The 24,223-nt window shown below is 49.8% G+C and overlaps 10 protein-coding genes across 10 annotated transcripts; 3 read left to right on the top strand and 7 right to left on the bottom strand.

The window, feature by feature from the left end:
* Positions 1–76: 76 nt before the first annotated feature.
* ABOM_002415 (uncharacterized protein) lies at positions 77–2,809 on the bottom strand (the record flags this gene model as incomplete). Its single annotated transcript, XM_022529545.1, has 1 exon — positions 77–2,809. The coding sequence occupies one exon, from the start codon at positions 2,807–2,809 to the stop codon at positions 77–79; it is 2,733 nt and encodes a 910-aa protein (XP_022392240.1).
* A 498-nt stretch (positions 2,810–3,307) lies between these two features.
* Positions 3,308–3,925, bottom strand: ABOM_002414 (cytochrome P450 pisatin demethylase; the record flags this gene model as incomplete). The annotated part of the gene is made up of 1 exon (XM_022529544.1): positions 3,308–3,925. One exon carries the CDS (start codon positions 3,923–3,925, stop codon positions 3,308–3,310), a length of 618 nt encoding a protein of 205 aa, XP_022392239.1.
* A 38-nt stretch (positions 3,926–3,963) lies between these two features.
* On the bottom strand, positions 3,964–4,902 carry ABOM_002413 (cytochrome P450 pisatin demethylase; the record flags this gene model as incomplete). Its single annotated transcript, XM_022529543.1, has 2 exons — positions 3,964–4,678; positions 4,769–4,902. 2 exons carry the CDS (start codon positions 4,900–4,902, stop codon positions 3,964–3,966), a joined length of 849 nt encoding a protein of 282 aa, XP_022392234.1.
* Positions 4,903–6,290: 1,388 nt separating this feature from the next.
* ABOM_002412 (short-chain dehydrogenase) lies at positions 6,291–8,951 on the top strand (the record flags this gene model as incomplete). Its single annotated transcript, XM_022529542.1, has 6 exons — positions 6,291–6,627; positions 6,691–7,222; positions 7,958–8,284; positions 8,393–8,551; positions 8,641–8,711; positions 8,776–8,951. The coding sequence occupies 6 exons, from the start codon at positions 6,291–6,293 to the stop codon at positions 8,949–8,951; spliced, it is 1,602 nt and encodes a 533-aa protein (XP_022392233.1).
* A 322-nt stretch (positions 8,952–9,273) lies between these two features.
* On the bottom strand, positions 9,274–11,354 carry ABOM_002411 (nucleobase cation symporter-1 family protein; the record flags this gene model as incomplete). The annotated part of the gene is made up of 5 exons (XM_022529541.1): positions 9,274–9,807; positions 9,857–10,584; positions 10,667–10,916; positions 10,981–11,051; positions 11,192–11,354. Coding segments are annotated over 5 exons (1,746 nt in total), but the record flags the coding sequence as incomplete, so codon positions are not given.
* Positions 11,355–12,868: 1,514 nt separating this feature from the next.
* Positions 12,869–17,439, bottom strand: ABOM_002410 (ribosome biogenesis protein URB2; the record flags this gene model as incomplete). The annotated part of the gene is made up of 4 exons (XM_022529540.1): positions 12,869–16,140; positions 16,196–16,460; positions 16,516–17,352; positions 17,422–17,439. 4 exons carry the CDS (start codon positions 17,437–17,439, stop codon positions 12,869–12,871), a joined length of 4,392 nt encoding a protein of 1,463 aa, XP_022392235.1.
* Positions 17,440–17,771: 332 nt separating this feature from the next.
* ABOM_002409 (MICOS complex subunit MIC10) lies at positions 17,772–18,281 on the top strand (the record flags this gene model as incomplete). Its single annotated transcript, XM_022529539.1, has 3 exons — positions 17,772–17,846; positions 18,016–18,166; positions 18,232–18,281. The coding sequence occupies 3 exons, from the start codon at positions 17,772–17,774 to the stop codon at positions 18,279–18,281; spliced, it is 276 nt and encodes a 91-aa protein (XP_022392303.1).
* An 825-nt stretch (positions 18,282–19,106) lies between these two features.
* mac1 (putative copper-activated transcription factor GRISEA) lies at positions 19,107–20,655 on the bottom strand (the record flags this gene model as incomplete). Its single annotated transcript, XM_022529538.1, has 4 exons — positions 19,107–19,131; positions 19,199–20,357; positions 20,408–20,568; positions 20,621–20,655. 4 exons carry the CDS (start codon positions 20,653–20,655, stop codon positions 19,107–19,109), a joined length of 1,380 nt encoding a protein of 459 aa, XP_022392251.1.
* Positions 20,656–21,386: 731 nt separating this feature from the next.
* ABOM_002407 (putative mitochondrial outer membrane protein (Sam35)) lies at positions 21,387–22,406 on the top strand (the record flags this gene model as incomplete). Its single annotated transcript, XM_022529537.1, has 3 exons — positions 21,387–21,641; positions 21,712–21,951; positions 22,011–22,406. The coding sequence occupies 3 exons, from the start codon at positions 21,387–21,389 to the stop codon at positions 22,404–22,406; spliced, it is 891 nt and encodes a 296-aa protein (XP_022392250.1).
* A 39-nt stretch (positions 22,407–22,445) lies between these two features.
* Positions 22,446–23,428, bottom strand: ABOM_002406 (class I SAM-dependent DNA methyltransferase; the record flags this gene model as incomplete). Its single annotated transcript, XM_022529536.1, has 3 exons — positions 22,446–22,525; positions 22,581–23,229; positions 23,315–23,428. 3 exons carry the CDS (start codon positions 23,426–23,428, stop codon positions 22,446–22,448), a joined length of 843 nt encoding a protein of 280 aa, XP_022392268.1.
* Between the last annotated feature and the right edge of the window lie 795 nt (positions 23,429–24,223).

Below are 24,223 nucleotides of genomic sequence, written 5' to 3'. Positions count from 1 at the left end.
TGCAGAAGCAACAACGGAACAACAATTTGATTGCCTAGAAGATAACACAACGTAAAGGGTATCTATTTCATGCAAACTAGCCCTGCCACCGGAACTTGCCTTGCTTCAAGGTCTGCACAACTCCCAACGGCATGAGCTCCTTACTCACTGCGGTCAAACTGCCATATCTCTTCACCATCTCCCCCTGGTACAGTTCCGCTGTCCACTTCCAGTACGGCGGCATTGTATCCCATTTGTTAGAAAGGACCAGACGGCTGCTGGGGTCCTCCTCCAATGTCATCTGGTTGATGCGAAGCTTTGGTGACTGGTTGATCGTCACTTCGAGCGGGACGCCAACGAGATCATTGTATGCGTCGAGAAGGTGGCTACTATACGTCTCTGAGTAGCGGGCGTACTCTTCCAGAGACATAAAGGCAGTCGGGTCCTCATCGTCACCGAAAACTTCAGCAGAGGCTGGTTCCTCAGGCCCGTCTTTCTCAAATCGTTCTTGGGCGGTGTGATATTCGGTCTCATCCTTGGTGTAGGCCTTTTGGAGGCGGCCGGAAGGCGTTTGCTTGATGTTCTCGCGCATGGCGAGAAGAGGAATGTACGGGTTCGTGAGTTCGAGACCGCCAAATTCAACGGGGAAGTAGAAGAAACCCTCGGGGAGATCGTGAATATCGAATCGCTCAGCGATCATCTTTCGAAGGTGGTCGGTGACGCCGCTGGGGCTATCTGGGAAGATGGTGCGCTCAATGCGGCTAAGTGTGGTAATGGCCATATCGATGTGACTCCGTCCGAAGCACATGGCCGGTTTGGCGAAATTATTCGCGAAGAAGCGACCGAAGTAGCTATTCCATGCCTGAACGAAGGAGAAGATGCTCTTGCATGCAGAGAGCTGGTGCTGGAGCTCCAAGATGTGGCTGTCCACTTCCTCTTGGTCAATGATGAATCGGCCCTCCTGAGCGTCAAGCTTCAAAAAGCCCCACCGGATGTCGCCGGTGGGTAGAGCATTCGAGCCCTCGGTTTGCTCGATCTTTGCGTAGGAAGACAAGTCTTGATACGGCTGTTGGCCGGACCTGTCTTTATTCTCCAGATGCACTGTTCCGGTCTTCTCCTCGTTAAATGCGAGACCCATCACTTGAGCAAACTCGGTCATAGTATTCCAAGCTTTGACACAAGTCTGCTTCTGACCCCAGAACCAGAAATCATCGTGCATGCGATACAAGTAAGCACCATTCGTGCTTTGGTTCACTGCGTAATCCATGCAGAACAGTACAGCCTCCCCGAAGCAGTCCGAGAGTGTATGACTTGTGGGGATTCCGCGTCTACGGGTCTGCACCGTGGCCTCTGGTCCATCTTGAGCAAACTTGAGGGGACACTCCAGGAACTTCTTGAAGAAATCGAGCCAATTCTGTGGCACTCCAAAGTACGCCAGCACAGTGAGCATCGTGGTATGTGGGATAGACGGTCCAAAGTCCTTGAAGTCCGACCGAATGGCCGTGAATTGTCCATGAATACGGGTCTGCACGATAGTCTCCGTAATCAGGAGGTGGAGAAGCGAGTGCTTTGTCTCCAGGGCGTTCTTGCGGTTATCTTCCTCAACATCGTCGGTGTCGTTATCGTCATCATACCCCCGCCCACCTGCAGTTAACGAGGAAGGCAATTGAGTCATGAAATAATCGGTTCTGTACGTATCGCGTCTCGCGTCGTTCACGGACCTGACGCCCCGCCCGTTATCCCTACCCAGGAAGTGTTGACGCCGCACCCGCTCCGACTTCGAGATAGGCTGACGCAGGCTTTTCCAGGCCCAGGTCTTCTGGAAATTGACAAATGCGGTTCGGAAAGTCACTGCCCAATAGAGCCCGAGATACTGGAACAGAAGACTGTCCAGCAGATCCTCATCCTGGAATACCCGGTACTTGCCGTTCAGCTGACGACGCATTTCCAGAGGGAGACCCTCGGGTGGCCATTGCCAGCTATCAAGGGCCGCAAGGCGCATGTTCAAAACATCCGCCACCTCCTGGGCAACAGCCTTGTTGAGCATAAAATCCTTCAGGATGGCGGACTTTTCCTTGGTGAGAGAGTCGGATTTCAAGAGGGCCTTGCTCACCCATTGAAGCGTGTCAACATCAAACCGAGCCCGTGTCGATGTATAGTCATCGCCAAAGGCCTTCACCTTCTGCCGCAGGGTTTTCAACGCTTGCTGAGATTGGTTCGTTTTTGTGAACAGACCGTCAAGGTATTCGTTGATTGTTTTCTCATCTACATTCGCGTCGTTGAACACATACTGCTCCCACGTTGCTCGCTGCTCCTGCATTTCAGCACGTCTTGCGGGCTCGGACTCAGAGCCTTGTTCCTCAGCGGAGTCTCCCTCGGACTCAAGGCCGGTCAGCCACTCCGTGACCAGGTTGCTGTAGAAGGAAGCATGTTCGTGACGGGTGTGCAGGAAGTTTAACTCTTCCTCGAGCTGCGCAACCCAATCGCCTAAGCTCCGGTCCGATACCGACGGGTCAAACTGACACTGCAGAAGAAAGCGGCGGATATTGATATGGGCAGCACGGACGGTAGTGTCCTCCACAGTAGTCTCGGCCTCCGACTCTCCAGATTGTGTATCCAGATCCTCTCGGTCGAAAGCATCATTTGGGTAGCCATTGAGCTTGGTGATTCCCTCCAAGAGAGCCCGTGCCTTGGACCGCAGATCGGGTGCGTCTGCGGCTGCTTGAAGAATCTCCTCTCGTTGCTTCTCAAAGAGCGAGCGCTGTTTGGAAAGCTCGGCGATTTTGATGTCGGTGATGGAGCGAAGGGTTTGCGGAAGAGCCCCAGACATGATTACGTCTACTCGGATTGATGACCTGCTTGAGCGAGAGACAAGGGGATTAGAAGATGTAGTGGAGTTAGAGTACCTGAGATGATCAACCTTCGGATCAGGTACCAGCAAAATAAACAATGGTGTAATGTGTTGGCTTCCCGTTAAGAGTCCAAGAGGGAAATCCGAACTCGGTGGACCAGGAAAGACAAGGAAAGATGAAAGACAAAAAAACTGGGCTGGTGAAACTCTTATTTATATATGTATGCTAAAGGGAATGAGTAAATTAAAATTTCGCCCCTCTGGTGGAGATGGAGTGGGTTGTTGACTTTTAGCCGATGTAGATCTTTTTGAGATCTCACGATCTCACTCGCGGCGGAACAACATCGTCGGACTCCCGAAATGGAAGGACAGCTCAGCTCAGCTCAGCCACGTCGTCAATGTACCATGCAATTCAGTCAAATTTCCGACTGGATTCAGGCGTCGAGTACAGAGCTGATGTTATGCTTCATTCTCGTATCAACATCTGCACCCCAATTTTTCATACTCAATCCAACATTCGTCATACTGCATTTCCAAGAAACTCTTCCCCCGAAGCTCTCCTACGCTTACAAACTTCCAGCGTCGAATGATGGCCATGACTGCCTTTGCAAGGACCAGCCAGGCCAAGTCTTTACCGACGCAGCTTCGCGACCCTTTACTAAAAGCCACCAGTTTGGCTTCCATCTCCCGACGTTGTGACCCGTCCCCTAGCCATCGCTGCGGAAGCCATTGGTCTGCATCGTCACCCCATATTCTACGCGACCGGCCTAAAACATAGGTATTTGCCGACACAGTGGTACCGATGGGGAGTGGAGCTGGTAGGCCGGAGGCTATATTTTCGGCACCAGGTCTGATGACTCGTGGAAAGGCCGTCGGGAAAGAGGCGCAATGACGCAACGTCTCTTTAACAACCGCTTGAAGCTCTAAAGAGAATGAGAGCGCGTCGAGATCAGCCTCTTTTCGTAGTTTCTCCTGCCATAGGAGGCCTTCCTGCGTTCCTAGTTGGTAGACCATGGCTGTTAGAGCTGCAGCTACGCTACCCGGGCCGGCAAACACCAGGTTGACTGCCTCCGAATACACTTCATCTTGAGTCATACGACTAGAATCATCAAGCGGAACCTCTAACCAACTTTTCACGATCCCGGGCTGTGCAGGTAGCTAACCTGTTCGGGACGCCGAAAGATCATCGCGTGGCTCGAAGCCATGAGCGCCATAAGATCTGTGGGGCCCTGTTTGCTGGTGGTCAGTTTGCGTAACACTGTACCGATGAAGCGGCTATTCATGATCCAGCCGTACGATGGGCATAGCGAGAAGCTCCACGCCATCTTGGTCAACTTGCGCATGGCTGAACACATAGTGGCCCCAATCGCAGAGTCAGTATACGGATGCGAGATAACATCGGGGCCATAGATGAGCTCGAGCATGACGTCCATGGTGAACCGGTGAGCCAGCGGTGCCAGATTCACCACGGCCATCTTGCCACCTTGTCTTGATGAGGACTCGGCCTCTGTTCGCGTAAAGAAAAGGTCCACATGCTTGGTTATAACGGGTTCATATCTTGTTATCTTCGCGCTCGTCAAGGCTGGCCCAACTACCTTACGTTTCCTCTGACGATGAGCTGCATCGGTTTCAAGAGCGAATACGCTCGGCACGCGATTGTCGCGAGGGCCACCAAACACGTAGAAGTCGTCTTTTTCGACAGATTTATTAAAACCGTAGATGGCATCAAAGTCTCGTCGGTCGTCGAATGAGAGCCAATTTGGCGCTACGCGGACAACATGGCCATATTTATCATGCAGATGCTGCTCTAAAAGATGATGTTGACCGCCCAAAAACGTGAACAGTCTCCTTTATGTAGATCGGTTAGTTCGCTTGGCAATCTGTATACACAGTAATGGGGTAGATCTTAGCTCAATGAAGGCTAGATTCAGGACGAACCAGAGATTGGTAAAACGAGCCAAGAAAGGCCCGGGGTAGCGCGCAAGCGGGTGGAAATAACACTGGTAGATCACATGGGCCACAAGGGCGGCGAGGGCAACCTGAGCGACGACAAAAACCGTACTCGAGACCATGATCAATATCGTGATGAAGGCGTAACAATTACGGTTGAATAGGTCAGGATGAGTTCGTCCGCTTCACTTTGTACCCCACGTCACATGGTAGGGGGATGCACGTGTCTCGTATTAAATGGCTGTGCCTTGAGAAATGGGTTGCCTGAACATCACTGATATTCCAGCGTACAACCCTCTCGAATACCTTGATCATGGTCTATGGTACTCCATATTGTCTCCCAGAAAATCCCAAATGGTGTCGAGATGGAAATCTAATTGAAGAGTCCAGATGACATGTCCAGCTACCCGGTGGATCGCCATGACATGCCAAAAAAGTTATAGTTTATCAAAGGTACCGTGAAATGACACCAAGAGGGCACGGACCAAGTCGAAGACGCTATGAGGATAGTCTATGGCAAGAGCAGCAGGAGGTACACGCAACCCCAGGTGAACAAATGTGAGAGGTAACAAATCCCCCTCACCCCGCCCGGGTTTAAGCCGTATTTTCAGGTGCAAGTCACATTGTCCATCTATGAAACCGAAGGACGAAGCCGACTATGATCCGAGCGGTGTGCTTGGACCTCAAGACATCGCCATATTTGCATCTAATGAAGCAACTATGGCCATGAGCTGGTCCAGAGCCACTCTCTCCAAACCGGGCTAGCAATCAATGGGCGGGGTTCATGGGGCGAGGCAATGAATTTAAGAGAGGTGCCATGTGGAGACATGAGTTTGACCTACAGGCACCGTAACCCATCGCTGACAATGATAAGGGGTTGCCATTGCAATCGGGGAGCAACGCAGCATTCCATTCCCCGGCCGAAAACAGGAAAAGAATTCCGAGGGATTAATTGTTTCAACCCTGCAGAGCAATGCAGATGGTTAGGCGACCATGAAACCATATTGTGGGAGGATTGTTCATTGAGAGAATTCACATTCAAAGAGCTGAAGAAGGGAAGGAAGGAAGTGACTAGTGTTGATAGTCCGCGCCAAAGCTGGAAGATCGTTCAGAACCCGATGGCCGATCTCCGCCCTCATTGGCCTGGGTCGGTGGGGCCCATCCACTTAGGGGACTTTTGTTCCCATTCAAAAGATTCGGCCAGGTCGGGTACGGCTGAGCAGTCCATCCGAAGGATCCCCTCCTCTCCTGCTTTATCACATCCAGGACCCCAAAGTGCCAAATGACAGCGGCTTCGTCTCCTTAAATATCCCCCCCCTCCAGTTATCGTCTCGTGCCTAGTCGAGACGCAAAGTAAACAACAAAAGAACCAACGTGTTGAATGATGATTGTCCTTGCGTAGGATTCATTCGGCGTCTACACTTCTAGTACTATAGCATCCCACAGACACACAGACACACAGACACACCCCAATCAATCGAACTTTACCCCGCCCATCAACGAATTCAAGATGGGTATGGAATTTGTCTTTATAAATGTCAAGGAGCCGAAGGATGCTCTTCAGCTCGCGAAGGAGCCCGAAATCCGATCTCATGTGGCTCGGTACCAGTGGAAGCAAGTCGAGAATCGCCCATCTCTCAAGCGAAAGAGAAATACGGTGGTATCGGTCTGCATGAGCATAGACTGTTGCTCAACCTGGCAATCACGAAGCGATTCCAAGGCCGACTCTCCCGACAGTACGTCCTCCACCGTCTCCATTCCTCTGCAGTTGGGAGGCCTGCGAGACGACCCTTTTCGGTCCTATCCAGTCGGTTTCAAGTCATTCATGCCGGTGTTCGTGGATCACTGTAAGTGTGGAATTAGCATCACCATCCATAGCAAGTAGAACCATACTGATGGTATTCTATCAGACCTGGTGCATATGGCTGTGGACATCCCCGAGCTCGATCAACCCGGGAACAAGGGCCTTCTGAGAACCAGCTGGTTCCCTTTGGTGATGACCGAGCCCTCCCTGTTCCTAGTCATCATGCTGCTCGCAGCATCCCATTATGCCTCTGTGAGCGAGTATGCCGCAGACATGAAAGTGGACCTCCTCACTCTTCGTTGTGAAGCCATCCAAGCGATCAACGATGCCTTGAAGTATCAACCACCGGACCGGGTCAGTGACGCACTGGTAGGCGCGATTGCGAAGATGGGAAGTTATGAAGCGATGTACGGGAACATGGCGAGTTATAGCGTGCACATGAGAGGACTGACCCGGGCGGTTGGGTTACGTGGCGGTCTATCGGCTCTCGGTCTGAACGGATTACTCCGACGGATGGTAGTCTGGATCGACCGTAATGCTGCCTTCCTGCACGGATCGGCGCTCTATTACCCTGGCGCTACCTTTGCGCCGGGTCAAGCGCTCCCGGAGCCCAATCCTGGTCATTTCCTTGCATCTTCGTGATCGAGCACAATGACCGGGATTTCTCTTTTGTATTTATGTATGTAATATTAGTAGCGTGGGATCAGGAGTTAATATATTTGTGAGTGTTTCGTTCTGCCAGCTGTCTTCTATTTTTTTTTTCCCTCCCTTGAACGACCGCAACGTGGCGTGCTGTCTGAATCGGGATATCACTCGCGGACCACCCTCTATGCGGTTAAACTTCCAGATCAATCATATTGTAATCCGAAGCGCAAATTCTCCCATTGGACCCCCATATGTCAAAAATAAACCAGGACAGCAGAAACCAAAGGGCAATGTCCCAAATCGGACATCACAATTCCCCAACCCGTGCGATCGTCCAGACCCGCCACCAACCAAGAAACACCCAAGTGGAGCCCCCCGCTTACCGTTTCCGGATAACACATACTTAACTCAATTCAATCAAACCGAATATGACAGAAACCCATTGAAGAAACAAAGAGATTCATGGACCTCCGGGAAGAGTAGTTCCAGGGAATATGGAAGTCTGGGTAGACGACATCATCATGGCTCCACAGATCCTTATAAAAGGACTGTGGTCTGACATGTTGGATTCTTCTCCTCGCTCATTCAAACATCGCTGAGAAGTTATAACACAACTCACTCAAACAAACCAACCCCCCCCCCCTTCTTCCTATCTCTATACCATCTCACCCACCCACACACACTAAGAAAGAGAAAATAAAAAGGAACAATGGCCCTTGACGGAAAAGTTGCCTCATCACCGGCGGCGTCAAGAACCTCGGTGCCGCCGCGGCCCGCGAGCTGGCCAGCTCCGGCGCAAACCTCGCCCTCCACTACCACTCCGACAGCAGCAAGAACGATGCCACAGCACTGGAGGCCGAGCTGAAGAAGTCCTACCCCAGCATCAAGGTTGCGTTCTATCAGGGCAACCTGACCTCCGCCGGAGCCGTGACGAAGCTCTTCCAGGATGCGCTGAAGGACTTCGGCAAGATTGATATCGTCGTCAACACGGTGGGCAAGGTGCTGAAGAAGCCTATTACTGAGATTACGGAGGAGGAGTATGATACTATGTTTGCGTAGGTCTATTCCTGAGCTATTGATCCACTTGCTTCGATATATATTTTGGGAGCCGCGACAGGTCGTTAACGAGTGATGGAACTGACACATTGGAATTGGGAAAATAGGATCAACTCCAAGACGGCATTCTTCGTTCTCAAAGAAGCCGCCGCGCACGTCACGGACGGAGGCAAGATCATCACTATCGTCACTGCCCTCCTCGGTGCTTTCACGGGATACTATACTTCCTACGCTGGTAGCAAGGCTCCTGTCGAGCATTTCACTCGGTATGTACTTACTTAGCGTACTATAACCAGTATCATTCGCATCCACCCACAAGTCCCACCCCCAAGCACAAACACTAACAAGTCAACAGAGGCGTCTGCAAGGAACTCCAATCCCGCCGGATCAGTGTCAACAACATTGCCCCGGGACCAATGGACACCCGTAAGTTACCCACAAAGAAATGTTAAGAACAAGGGAGCTATGTCTTACCCAATACTCGAAATAGCTTTCTTCTACCCCCAGGAATCCCCCGAGGCTGTCGCGTTCCACAAGTCCAATGGTATGGGCAACCGTCTGACGATGGTCGAGGATATCGCTCCAATTGTTCGGTTCCTCTGCACGGAGGGCGCCTGGATCACTGGCCAGACCATCTTCGCCAACGGTGGATATACTACTCGCTAAGTGGGTGATTGATGTGGAACGAATGTATGGTGTTATGACAATGCCGAAGGTGTATGAGGATTTGATACCGTGGTTTGGAGATATATATATATAATGTGGTTAAGATATCAGGAGCTTGAATACTGGGTTAGCTTTTGGATAATACGACTGCCCTTTTGCTTCGGAAGATTACCTGGGTATAGCAACAGTTTCCATGAGAAGGTTCAATTGAAGGACGATGACAATGGCCATCTCGCGTGTCCATTTCTATTATTAAAGTCGAATAAGAATCGAAGCCAAACAATATCATTAAGCACAGGTATCATAAATCAAGTCTCATTAGTCATACAGTGGCCGATGGCCCAGCCTTCGGTCCTTTCCGCTCCTGGAGCGTGCCATAATTTAGAGTATCTGCCTTCGCCGGTTCCGACACATCGTACGCATCGACCTCCTCTCCGTACGCAATAGACATGCTGTCCACATCCTGATCGACTTCTGACCAGGTGGAGCTGGTTGCGGGAACGGGGAAGAGCCGGGTTAGGATGTAGTACATGAGGGCAGACACAAATATTCCCGAGAAGTAGTTCACGTTGTATATGTACTGGGCGCCTACAGGCACTGTGCGTCCGACGGCACCGGCAAAGCCGACGATATTGACGAGGATTCCTGCAATATACGAGGCATATGCCTGCCACGAGAAGCCGTAGACAAATCGGTATGCGGAGCCCTCCTGCGCAGTGTACAGTTCTTTCACTCGCAGATAACCCTTGCGAACGATGTAATAGTCACAGAGCATAGGGCCCGCGATGGAAGAAAGGAAGATCGAGTAAGCTGAGAGATAAGTCGTGAAGCTGTTAGATGAGGAAACGAGGTTCCACTGCACTTCTGTCAGATAAACCCCAAAGGAGACGCGTCAGGGTACCTACCGGATTCATAGCCAAACCAACTGCAGCGCAAATATAGCTTCCGCGCCGGATTGTAAGATACCGCGGAAGCAATGCCGTCATATCGGTACCCGCGGAAACTGAGTTTGCAGAAATGTTCGTCCCCAGCTGAGCTAAGGCAAACCCTGTAGAGATTATAAAGATCCCAAATCGCTCCGCTGAGCTGGCGCCAACCTGGAATTTGCCCAACAGGTCGAGAGGATTCCACACCATCTCTCCGCCAAAGATAACTGCCGAGGATGAGGACGCAATGATACCGATAAAAGAGGTGATTCCAAAGCCGATGGGAATTGTCAGAAGCTGGGACCACAGTGCATCCTTTGGTTTCTTGGCGAACCTCGAAAAATCGGGATCGTTCACAATCAGCGTCGCAAAATTGCCCAAGCAGCTCATAATCGCCTTCACCACCGCCCACGCGAGCGCACTACCGTGTACGGTATGGGGCTGATGCACAATGGGCCCAAGGCCTTTGGCGCGTGCAATGGCCCAGGCGAAAAAAGCGATGGCCGCAATCGGCGAATAGATTGCCTTGACGGTAAAGAGATGCCGGAGTTTGTGAACAGGGAACCAAAGGGCTGGCAGGGAAAGTAGCCAAAAGAGGAAGAAGCTCACGAAGTCCTTGGTTGTGACGCCCGAACTGGCGGGAATGGAGTTGGGGAGGCGGTTGTAGCTGGGCCAAATTGAGCTGATCATCAATGTCACGCACTGGCCTATTTTGCGTCAGAGAAGTCCATGACAGCATCATAAAACACTCTCATGGGGTGGGTGAGGGGCCCAGAACACAGTGCATACCTCCGATGTAACCCTGAACACCGTACCAAATAACCGCCATTGCAGCTCGATTGAATACCGGCCAGAGCGACCCCCAAACTCCGAATGTGGACCTACAGACCACCGGAAAGGAAAGGTGGTAAACGGCACCAATGCGACCCGTCAAGCATACAAAACAGGCAGCAATGAAGTATCCGATCCAGACGCAAATCCATGACTGCCACCACGACAAACCATCCACGATCATCGAGGACGAGATCATCCACGTGTTCTGCGTGGAACGAAGTTGTTAGCATTATGCTTTTCGGTGGGAAGGTGAAAGGATGGTAGCCTACAATATTCAAGGAGTCCGCAATCCAGAAGGCGACGAAGTTGAACCATTTCCATTGACGACGCTCGGGTTCGACTGTAAATCACAACGCAATCCCAAGGCCCACTCGGTCAGCTTTACTCGTCCTCTGGGGATATGATCTCTAGTGCACAAAAGGAAAAGCGGCAGCAAAGGGCGTCTCGAGGAGATGCACCGGCCAGTTCAAATGATCTCACCTGGCCGCAAGTCATGGTTCGTCAACATCAATTGTGTGTTGGTCAGGCCGGGTTCTGACGGCACCTCCAACTTCTCAACCCACTCTTTGATTCGCGCCATTGTATGAGAATCCCCCGTTGACTTGGGTGGGAGTGAGAGTGAAGCCGATGGCAAATGTAATGGTCTATGATTCAAAGAATAGAGCAATTACATTCAGGAAGGAATAAGGATAGTTAAGTGGAGTCGAGGGGAAACAAGGGGAAACAAGATGAATTGCTGGGAGGGGGAGAGAGAGAGAGAGAGAGATGTCCAGCAGTAGTAGTACAAGTGAAGTAGTATTCCTTCTTCTCCTCCTCTTCGCTCCCCCGTTCCTCCTTCTTCTTTATAAAGAAAAACAAAGGTTGTCAGTGTTGCAGTATGGGGAAGGCATTATCGTCATCGACCACCCCTCGTTCAACCAATGAGGAGTCCCCCAGAACCGGAGATTCCAGACTCCATCCTCGCCCACGATAATCCTTGAGGACGTTAACCAACCTTCATGACAAAAGGCTGATAAGCGGACCATCTGATCGCTGCGCCACCGTTTCCTTATCACCCTCCACGAGCCGCTCGCCAAGGGGGGAAAGTGAGAGGTGACCGCGCGTTGGTTTTCTGTTGCTCTATTTGGTCGAGTAACAAAAGTGAACGACCCTCCGTTATCTGCGATAAGCTCTCCGCAAACAGGACATGACTGGGGCTCCTCCGGCATCTCCAGCCTATGATGGTCGGGCTGGTGGAGCCACGGTGGAGTCGGTGGACTGGGCATATCTAATCGCTGCCTCATCGTTTCCCGTGCTGACTCGATCACATCGAGTAAGCAGTTAACTGTGCATGCTTTTTTGTTTCCCCCGCGGATGATAACGATAAGGAGATGTCACGTGTGTTGACGAGACCTACTTTAAAAGTTCTCCCTGATCCCGTTGAAGAAAATCTAGCACTCAGGACCAGTAGAAGACCCCTTGTCTCTTTAATTTAACTCCAAGTCATGCTATACTAGCAGATCTATAAGTGTATCGCTGTTGTTGGCACGGGGCCTAGTCCTTAGGGAATTTGAATTTGAATTTCCTTTTTTTCTCTAAAGAAAAAAAAAAAAGAAGGGGAGAAGAGAAGAACAAAGAGAACACGCCGATAAGACTTAAACTTGGATGTGATCCTAAGAACCGAAGGCCAACTAATGACCGTAGTAATCTACAAAATCCAGACAGAAATGATTCTTCAGCTCGCGCCGATTCCATATAGTGGTCTAGAAGACATACTGCAATGTTTCATAGAAATTTCTACGTTTAGATTCAGTTAGACTAAGAACTTGGCCAATGCCATCACAGGTTCTCGATCGAATTATGGCAATATAGCCGTGAGCATGGCACACATTGAGCAACACAATACCAGGGAAGTCAGCTTGTACTATTTCCATCAAGTGTCGCATACCAAATCATGTCCATATACTTCCTTCAATATGCTTTGGAACAATATAAATTGTAGGCAATGCCGCTATCTATATACAACATATCAATGATGACATCGGAAAAAAGTGCATCGTCATACGCTCATCGAGTTTGATATGTAGACAATGTCTGTTAGGCACACTAGACTCCACCATCAACTCCAGACAACCGTCCAGTCTAATTCACGCAGCTAATTTTACCAACACAATCCCATCATCCCTTATTCCACTTGCCGAACTTCACATAGTCATCATAGAGGCCCTTGAAGATCGCACGCCCGGATACATCTAGTCCAGCATTCAATGCCCGCATGGTATCCCGTGACATGACATCCAAGACAGAGTAGAGACCCGGCAGGATGGCAGTTTTGACTTCTGGAGCCAGTGAGCCGCGCAGGGAGCTCTCCGCATACTCCATGATGAGGTACTGGAGATACTGACCCGCGATACGCTTAGCTTTCTTGGTCTGGTCAGTCAAGCCCTCGTGGCTCAGCCCGGTCTGGGTGGGCCTCGACACCGCAGAAACGGTCGGGTCGCAAAGTGATGTGAGGAGACGGGTAAAGTGCACGGCATGGGCAGCCTGCAGAGGTGCAAGCCAGAATGGTTGCTGGGCAGATCTCTTCTCCGACAGCATCGACCTTGTACGCTTCTTACTGCGAGCGAACAAGCAGTTAAGCAGTCGCTGCATGGCAGGCAAAATCAGATGGAAACGACCACCGAGTTTCTGGCGGTGAATACCAAAGAGTACGCCCATCAACCGACATAGCCGAATATAGATTGATGCGGAATATTCCGGATCAATTAGTGGGCCTGCCTTTGAAGCGCACACCGCAACACATGCCAGAAGACTGTCGATGTTCCACTGAGTAATGCAGCGTGTGTGGCTACGCAGAAGAATATCTATACATTCAGTAGCAAGAGTGAAGTGTTCGATGGATCTGCTACGGCAAACTGAATCCGTGACAGCAGTGCACAGAAGAGAGAGTTCTTTGGCCGTGCTGCTTTCCTTATCATCGACAGGGGTAAGTGCAGCAACAGCTAAGCCGGAAACGAGGAGGTGGTAGGCGGCATTTTCTCCATCAAATCCAAGTTCTCGGATGTCTTGGATCACTTGCGTCAGTTGGTCCACAGTCATTGATCGAAACCTGGCAGTTGTTGATCGAATAAAAAGCTGCTGCTCTTCGCCATACATGTGCTGGAGAGGCAGTGTCTCGACGCAGCTTATAACAGGCAGCGTAATACTCTTCTCTGTGCCTTTACCAGCCAAGACACGACGCCTAATGAGCCTTCTCAGTGAGGACCCTGAGTCCACCGATTTTTCAACATAATTCTCAATCTTGGTCAAGAACCTCTCAACTTCAGCGTGGTCAGTCGCCAGGTCCTCAAAGTCCTCCAATGCATCCAAGATCTTGATCAAAGTAATGGTCTCCTCTAATTTCTGCTTCTTGCATTGATCTTTGACGGACTTGACCTCCATCACAACCAAATCAAAAACCTTTTGGCGGCATGCAGCCAACTCCGTCTCATCAACACCGGAAAGTCGCTTACGGTGGAGCCAGAGCTGAGATAAGGAGATCCTCAAGAAAAAGCAATCCATGGAATCACGGTCAATAGATCGTAACTTGGACGCCTTTGAGGAGACTTTGCGATACATTTTCTTAAACAGTCTGCGACAATCCTCTTCGGAGAGAACAAGAAGCTTAGATACGACTGCTCGATGTAAGTTTCTGAATGCTTTCATGATCTGCAGGTCAACCTCTGTCCCCTGCAAGCTAACAGCTTTAGCTACTGTCCAGATTGGTTCCCAATCGCTGGTCAAAGCTGCCGTAGACTTGGGCATGTCGGCCAGTTTCGCCATCAGGGACAATATCCCTACGGTGATTTCAGCCGTGCTATTTTCTTGTATAACAACATCTTGCAGAAGGTCTAGGAGAAGTCCCCTCTGACGGCGTGTGATAAGCGCCGTAGGGATTCTCTGGAGACTCTCAACATAAAGTCTCCGATTCGAGGCGTCCTCTTTGACTCGTTCCGATAGGACAGTAATCAGGTCAACGGCGATGGCAGGAGCATTAAGAAGGTATTCGTGGCAGACCACACTCGCCCAGGCCTGTAAGAACCTTGCCTCAGGTGGAGGTGTCTCAAGGGTCGACGACGGGTGATACTGGGATGTTGCTAGAGAGAGCATCTTTTGAAAGAGAGAGCGGCGGGTTTCAAAGTTGACCTCGCGCCAGACATCCGGACATCTGACAAGAGTCAGAAAATAGGCCAAGACGAGGTACATTGAATCGAGAGTGTCCACCCGACCATTCCATGGGGAATTATTGGACGAGGGTGTTGATTTGCCAGAGCTAGATTCCATAAACTCCGCAATATCATTAGTGAGCAAGTTGAACTCATTAGTATAGCTGGACTTTGCAGAGACACAAATGGCGGTAACAGTAAATCGATATGCTTCAAAGCACTCCAGAGGTGCACACAGTTTCTGCATCTGGTCCTTCTGGTGGCGCTTGATAGACTTCGCTGCAGCTTCAACTAACCCCATAATTGTAGCGGCAAGAGCGCTGTCGGTTTGGTGCACATTGTTCTCAAGAAGGCTGCGAGTCAGCCTCCACAACCGCCATCGCCAATGCAGGTGTTGCTTCGAGGATAAGGTTGACTTCGATGTCTTAATAATAGAGCCCAGATCTTCACGGGAATCTGTAGCACTCAAGTCACGGTTTCTAAAACCAGCTTCCAGGATGAGAAACTGAGCATAAGCTCCGGCAGACTTGGAAATCTTGCCATCCTCGGCCCTAATCTCAGTTGCAGCTGCATGCATTTGCGCAGAAGCATATGTATGGGTAAGGGGGCTGCGCATCAGATCACCGTAGACATTGCACACATCATCGTCTTCCCAGACAGTGAAAAGGCTCAAGCTACTGTCTTGAGAGCGTGCCTCTTCTACTTCAATGAGTTGCTCATACCACAACTGCATGAAAGTTGCCAGGTCTCTGGCACTCATGAATGCGCGCATCAAAGGAATCAAGATGCCGTTTTTAATAGTCTCATAGCTGCCACCTGTCTGAGACGCACCGCTACGCCAGTGTAAGTTAATCTTTTGAAGTAACGCATCCAATAATTGAGTCGAGTTACTAAGTCCAGAATTTGGCAAGAATATGTCTGCACCAAGCTCGATCAATAAGGCGGTTAAGCTCCACTCAACCTGCGACAGTCCGTCTCTAAGCAGACCGGTGTAGGAAGCATGAGTGAGCAAAGTATGCAACGACAACTGCACTGTCCGGTCGAGGGCGACGCGAAAAAGCCGCTCCAAGACACCGACAAATTCGGGAAGGTAAGTAGTAGCGTTCTCAGCTTTCACAATAGAGAATGCTAGCTCGGCAATTGCAACGAACAGTGTCTCCAACCAAGGCGCATCGTGTGTTTGCCTTCGGAAGGTGTCCCTAGGAACCGATCGACAAGCAATATCGAAGAACTCGGGCAGAAGTTCTGCCGTCTTCCATAACGTTTTTTTTCTTGACGATGTCACCACTGGTATTCTGACTGGGGAGTTCAAGTTCACAAAGAATGGGTCTGAAGGTATCAGAAACGGGTTTCACAGCGCTCCAGTCCGGTTCGCTGGCCGAATAATCTATGCCTGACCCCCCTCTATCAAAAAAGGCGGTCCGCGCTGGAAGAACTACATGGAGGGCGATCAAACGCTCAACCCCATGCAGGACTTGAGCCCTTTCGTCAGTGTCAAGCTGAATGGATCTCACAGAGTGCTGCAACCTCAGAGCACTTTGGAAGCAATATTTGGCAAACGATTCCTAAGGCCGTTAGCGCATGGCATTCCTCCGACAATTAGTACGGCGTAAAACTTACATTGCTCGATCCACTGTCCGTGTCCACACGACGATTAGATCTCATATCCCACAGGTCCAGAATAGCTGGGAACACATATAGGAGGTGTTGCAGATCTGTCGTCTTCCGCGCGTTGGAAAACTGCGTGGAAGCTACAGCCGCGAGTCTGAACGACCTCCCTAATGTCACAGCAACCGTTTCAGGCTCACCCTTCAGCGCATGCTTCAAATGAGAACTGGCTACCTCATCATTCTCAAGCGTCCGACTTGCGAGCATCACCAAGCTGTACAAGCAATCCAAAGCACGAATGAAGGACAAAAAGCACGACGTAGGCGTCTGCGGCTGCTCATCAATATCCATTCCATCTTGTTCACTGTCGCCAGCTCTCTTTCGTTTGGTTCCTTTCTTATCACTTTGAGGCGGTGACTCGCTGAGAGTCTTACTAGACTCCGAGTCCGAGTGGCCCAACTCTGTCACTCCATTTTCAAGACCGGCAAATACATCATCCTCCAAGTCGGTAATCGCGTGGTCGAGGATCGCTAAGAATCTCTGGTCCTTGAGTGTTGTCGCTAATGTCTTTGGCTGAATAAGAGCAATAAGTTGTCGTAACAGGAGAAAAGACGCAGGCTCGACACGATAGTTCTTCCCCGCCCTCAACTTCTTTAATAACCATCGGAGAACCCATTCTTCCTTCGGAGCGGCGCGAGCTTGGACGTAGGTGGTTTTATTGATCTCCGGATGACTTGCGCATAGCGCCAGATCCAGTCCTATGATTTGAGCTGCCTCGTTGAGTTGACTGATTGGAGAACCCGAGCCTTTTTCGAGTCGGAGAAGAGCCTCTTGCGAGGAGCGCGGACGCTGTACAGAAGACAAGATCAACAGACATACTTTATACGAGAAACTCAAAATCCCGAGTAGTTAACTTACCTCCGCAAAAGAAGGCATCTCGAGAAGAGTGTGTCGAACTGCCCTCCCCTATCTTTCCTCTTGTTCTTTGTCAGTGCGGAGTTAACATTGCGTCCTGATACTACCCGACCAAAGAAAAAAAAGTAGTTCAAGCCCGTGACGACAGCCCAAAGCCGAGCCTAGTTTTTCCGACCGCCTTTGCCCGACAGAGCTCGAACATTGCACCCGATTTCATCACCTCCTCCTTGGCTTGATTATTCCGCAAATATTCCCTTAGACTCCCTCCTTTGTGTCCCTCGTCACAGTCAGTCCTGCTTCAATTTGCATCAATGTGTACCTCTGGCTAATCCTCGCTTTTCAGATCTATCGCAATGGCCGACTCCAACGAATCTCAGCCGATCGTCCGGGCCACCAAACCCGTCAGTGAGGCATTGCTCAATGAGAAGGTACTAATTGCCTACCGAATCTTCTATATTTCTCTTCTCGCCATATTCTTGTGCCAATGGCAACCCCTGGCCTGTTTGGCCGCCATCTCGGCTATCCCGGGGGTTCCAATGAACAAGAAGTATACAATCGCGCAGAATTGGGGCTAACACGGACTTTTCACAACTACAGTGGGATCGCGCCATTTCCTCCATGATCATTCGCTCCTCTCTCGGTCTCGGTTTCGGTGTTGTTTTCTCAGTGCTCCTCTTCAAGCGGAGGGCTTGGCCCGCTTGGGTTGGTCTGGGCTTTGGTGCTGGACGTGCTTGGGAAGAGGCCGACTGTGCGTTTCTGCCCCCTGCTACTGTCTTGTATAGAGGTATCGACCTTGGCTAACTTGAGATATAGCCTCGTTCCGCCGTGGCGACTCGCCCGTTAGAGACGCTCTGCGTCGGTAGAGGGTTCAGCATTTGATTGTGTATGATACCTGTATAGCCGAGGGAATAAAGTCAGATTGGGGCTTCATTCATGCTGTTTAGAAGAATGCCTAGGCTCTGTTTACCGTTTAGCATGCAATTCATCATTGTTGTATCCCGCCATTGTTCAGTTTGCGTCTTAAATTCACATCACCAGGCGTATAAAATAAACTGAATAGCTTACAAAGAATACGTCAGTGTAGCCTTAGTACCTTCAATCAGGACTACATGCAAAGGCTAGAGGTAGCTATGTAAACATGTGATGAAGCCAGTATACCCAAAACTGCATTGTTATATCAAGCTATTCCATGTACGGACGACACTATAGATTGCGAAAAATATGAGATCCATCACAAGAATATGCTCTAGGGAATTCAATAAAGGCAGTCGCAAGGAATGGGTCAATGACAAGAGAGTAAGAGGGGGGAGGGATGTACCGATGCATGCGTTGACTTCGCAGCCCAGAAGATTAAAAGAAAATAACTGTACACGAAGACTGGGAGCGAAAGAAATCTAATGTCCAGCATCTATTTAGGGGTATCATGATAAGCGGTCAGCCGAATATGAAACGCGGCACAAGAATAAATAAAGCAGAAACACCTGCGGCAAAGAGTAGTTTGAGATGGGGAAATTTTCACAGCATGGGGGATGTCGATGGAACGGTAATCTCGTCCAAAGCCTGTATCCCGGACACGCCGATTCCTGGGTTGTCCGACGACGTCACGGGGCCAATAGGAGACAGACTGCTGGCCTCGGTAGCAACAGGTTCAAGCGAAAGACCATTGTGTCCGCTGTGCGTGAGACAGCCTACGCAGCTACAATCATTTCCACACTGACAATTTCCCGTCACATCAGAACAACCAGATGGCAAGCCCACGGGATATTCAAGAGTGTAATACTCTGAAGGTTCCATAAAATGTTGCTCTGAGAGGTATTCCGCTGGTGGAGACGAATATCCATTCCCAAGTATGCGTGGGGTTGGGTTCTGTTCACCATAGGAATGCATCATAAGATTTTGTGTACCATTATTGAAGGCATGGCGGAAATTCGTATATGAATAATCCAGGTGTGTAGCACTATGCTGTCTGCCGTGTAAAGAGGGGGTCTGGTAACCGTTCATCTTTTCCACGCCCTTGTCCTCGCCGTCAAAGGCCACCAAAAGGCCCATTTCTTGAACATGCTGTCTCGTGGTGTTATTGAATGGATGAGAAGCACAGCCCAGGCATTGACAATTATCACCACAGCTGCAATTGTGGGTTGGATCGCTGTTGAGAGTTGCCGGTGCCATATAACCGGAATTAGTAGTATCATGTGGAAACGGTTGCGGAACGAAGGATTGGGTGAGACTACTGTTGGCAATGTTCTGATGGGGGTAGCTCATAGCAACAGCCTTGGGTGATGTATGTAACGCATAGTCGGGCACATATGCAGGTTGCCCAGTCGGTTGTTGGTGCGACACAAATGGTTGATAGTAGTGATTTTGTCCAGCTGCATTGAAGTCCTGCCACGAAGGAATCTGAGGTGTAGAAATGGGTGTAAATGAAGTCGCATTCAAAGAAGGCGTATAGGGGGCGCTCGATCCCTCGGTGGTATGTTCAGTGTCGTGGCCATTTTGAGTGGTACTTTCAGGCTTCTTACAACAAGAAGCTTGAGGCTTGGTTTGCACTGGTGCTTGAGCTTTTTGAGAGCAACAGCTTCCACCTGGCGGTCTCGAGTCGTCGCCATTGTTGAGGGTCTGACGAGGTATGAAAGTGCTAGGCGCACCACTGATACCCTGAGGCAAACTGTTTCCCATGGCTCCGAGCCCGGAATCTTGAGGAATGAAAGGGGAGATATGGCTCGAAGTGCCGGTTTCGTGATGTTGTTTTCCAAAGTCTGGTATAGAATCTAGGGCTTTCGCAATACTCTCGGGGGCAGTTTTGATTTGCCTTCTAGATGACTTCTGGATTTTACCAGGAGCGGGTGAAGCTGTAGGGGGAAGCGCAGTCGGAGTGGGTGGTGCGGACTCATTCGAGTCTACAGGCACTTGATATACCGGTCTACAGAGACACGTCGAGCCTTTATAGTAGTTAGCAACTGCTTGTTCTGTAAGGGGATGGGATACTCACCTTTTGGGATACGTATCATAAATGCATAAGTCTTTTGGCAGCTACATGTCCCTTTTGGATGGGGACATTTAGCAAGTGGACGTCCGGCCTTCGGCACCTTCATCATCAATCTGTCGAAATGTTGGCATTTTGAGGAACGATGGCCACGGATACATGGTTCGCTGGGTATTCAGTTAGTAACTTCGTGCTGGTGACCAATAAGTGGATTCCTACCACGACCACTTCGCGCCTTCTTCGTCCAAAGGCATTGTGTCAGTCAAGTCCCAAAATGACGCACTCAAGACAGTACCGATCCTCAAATATGCTTGAGGTCAAGTTGAACTATCGTTCTGTATCGACCTCGGCGCTATCGCAGATCCACCAGTAATCGCAAGCCACAGTGCAGATCAAATTCGACATTCATTAAAAAGGCGATTAAGTTTCCTCAGTTGAGTAGCCTTCCGCACAGGGATTGTACATAGGATCGGAACAAAGAAATCGATAAAGGTCCCATTCGACGGGGCGGTGGTGGTTCGATGAGAACAAGAAAATATTCGAGAGCGATGATAACAGATAAAGGGTGGCGCAGAAAGAAAGGATGAAGACTGAAGATCCAAAAATGGGAAATCCAAAAATAATTAGTAAACAGTGGCTAGACAACAGGTCCGACTCGACAACCCCGCCAGGGTGTGCTTTGAAGATGCGGGGGCTGTTCGGTGGCTGGCATCGGAGGAACATGCAAAATCCAACCTGAAACGAGTTCAAAGCGCGGCTCCGAGGTCTGCGGATCTCAGCCTGAGGCATCAATGTGTGCCTGGTGTGCCTGAAGCTTGGCAGCGCGGCAAATCGGAGTTTATCGTCAAATCATCCGGCAATAAGCAAGTACGCAGAGCTGGTCCAGTCGACTTATTTCACTTGCCTCGGTCTTTCCATTCGTTAACGTGTGACCATTTTATACATCTTCCTTGTTTAATAGCCCTTTGCTTGTTCTCTCCCTTCAATGACTCTAGAAGGCCGTGATACCTCCGGCCAGGCGCCGGGCAATGTAACTATTTCACGCGCCAGGGATTATTTCGCCGTTCCTGCTCCGATCAAGCGCATCTTTGATCAATTCCCTCTCGTCACTTATTCTCCCAATGACCTTCCTCAACGTGGTGCCTCGAACCGGACTGGAAATCGGTTATTTGTATTTACAGATGCAGCGGGTGCGAAAAGTCACAAACCCTCATTCAATCCGCAGTGTCTCAAATGGCAGGTACGTAAGGATAGCGGACTGAGCATGCTGTGTCTGATCGCCTCTGACCTGGATGTCTCTCCGCGCACAGGCATACTTAAGATTTGTCGGTATCGATTTTGATATTGTTCCTTCAAATAATCATGCATCACCAACCGGCGCTCTTCCCTTCCTCCTCCCGGCCCTTCCAGTCAACAACAACACCCCGATACCTTCCAGCAAACTACAAAAGTGGGCCATCGAACAAGTCCACTGCGAAGAGGAACAGCAATTGAACTTGCGGTTCGAGGTATATGCATCATTATTGGATCATCGGATACGGAATGCTTGGGTATGTTGATATGCAAACCACCCGACAGTGGTCTATCAGTGACGCTCACACGCAAACAGCTGTATACCCTATATCTAGACAATGAGAATTTTAGTGCCGTAGCCCGCAGGCTCTACGTGGATCCCTCGACTAAAAATTCGCTGGTACGCGCTACTTTAGCCGTTCAGCTTCAGCAGGCCGCAAGGGATGAGCTTCTGAAGACTTCCCAATATATTGATGTCAGCGCACTGGAAGCAGAGGCAGACGATGCGTTCGAGGCTCTCTCTACGCTTCTAGGCAGCAATGAACACTTCTTTGAACGATCTAGTCCAGGCTTGTTTGACGCCAGCGTCTTCGCTTATACGCACTTGATTTTAGATAAGGGAATGGGATGGAAGCGGAATAGGCTGGCAGAGCTGCTGCAAAAGCATGAAAATCTTGTGCAGCATCGGGAAAGGTTGCTAAAATACTTTTAGACATTGGATATCCAAACGAATTATTCCTGTATAATACTGCTAGCCCAGTTGTCTTTCAATCCTCAGGGCGAGAACAGGGGCAAGCCTCAGAACCAGTAGCGCTTCATCACGACCGCTTTCTAAAGCAAATTCCAAACCACACCATGACACCAATCCACTTATTCGCTCTCTTACCCAAATCTTTTACCATCATCTCATTCACCTTTCTCTCGCGGACACGCTCCCCGCCCAACTCTTCAACCTCGAATCCCGCCTTCTCAGCAGCATCTAACACATCCTCAATCGTGTGAGAATAACTAGTTGGTCGAATCTTCGTCCCAGTCGCCGTATCCACAAATCCCGCCTGGCTAATCGACCCCATCTCAGAATGCATATTGGTCAAAAGAAAATACCCCCCAGGTCTCATCACCGCTGCGGCGCCCTCGAAGAATTGGTCCACGGGGATATGTTCCAATACCAGCGTAGAAATCATGCCAGCCGCGCCCAGACTACACTTCGGCGGTGCCGGAGGTGACTGAAGCAGATCATAAATCTCCAATGAAACCCTATTAGCAAGAGAAGGATCCGATTGTTCCTCCTTGTCGATATAAGTCCGAGCAACATTCAGCATCCCCGGCGAAGCATCCAGCCCGACGATATGAGCATCTTGGGGTGCGAATTTCAGTAGCTGGCGAGTATTCCGGCCTGTGCCACAGCCCAAATCGACAAGTTTTCCCGGGCCGGTCTGTGTGCTGGCGGTTACTTTGTTCAAGAGTTGGGGTAGCAGTTGTTGCATTTCGATGGTGTCGAGGGCTTGTAGGAAGTTGCCGTCTGTGTCATAGACCTGTATTTTTGGTTAGAATTGTTTTCAATATTTCTGATTTCGCTTTTGCCTCGGAAGGAAATATATACGCCGTAGGCTTGCTTACCTCCGCCCATTTGTTGTATGCCTCGACAGTTTCCACATACTGTACTGGCTTCTGGGAGCTTGCTGTATCGCTAGGGGACCCCGAGGCAAGGGTCTCTTGTATAGTGCGAGCCATTGTGGCAGTTTGCGGGACGTGAAGAATTTTTTGAATAGGTAACCTCTTTCCTTGCTTTTGCTTCTCTTTCTCTGCATCGGCGGGTAGCATTGCCGCGGGAATGTTTCTCAATCAACGAAGTCGCAATTGCAAAAGAACAACCGATGCAGGATTATCGATCGAAGGTGCCTAGGTAATTATAGTCTTTTGAATGATATAAATACTATATTTAATGATAATTCTATGTGTAATGATGGTTGTTATTATACGAGGAGATGAGTCATATTAATTGGTACCGAGGTGGTTGCAAATTTTTATATAATTTGTTCCCAGATCACCCCTACAATCTTAATCATCACCACCGCTTTGATCTCAAACTGCGTAAGACCCGAGGTGTCAATGCTACGCTTTCTATGACATGGATTTGGAGTGATTATGGTGATATCTGATTTTCGGCTTGATATGATCATTCAAAAGTAGTCATTGCTCTTAAAGTCCGCCCAGAAACATGATACATGCTGCATCGAAATGACCCATAAGTCGTAGAGAAAAAAAGAAAGGAAAGGTTGATATGACGGAACAAGCAGGGAAAAGAGAATTCATCCGCATTCTCGAGCCAGACGCCGTGCCAGACGGGGCGAGAATGGTAAATCAGAGAGAGGGTCATAAAGACAGGAAAAGGGATGGAGATTGAATGGAAGGAGAGAAGGAAAGAGGGCGAAGAAGAAAGAAGGAAAGGATAATTCAGCGCGAGGAATTATGCAAAACACAGAGACCAGCCAACAATACCATTCCATGCACGCTCCATTGCTCCAT

Source organism: Aspergillus bombycis (assembly GCF_001792695.1).
Source record: "Aspergillus bombycis strain NRRL26010 chromosome Unknown contig00015, whole genome shotgun sequence".
Lineage (NCBI taxonomy): Eukaryota > Fungi > Ascomycota > Eurotiomycetes > Eurotiales > Aspergillaceae > Aspergillus > Aspergillus bombycis.
This window is presented reverse-complemented; position numbering and strand designations above follow the sequence as displayed.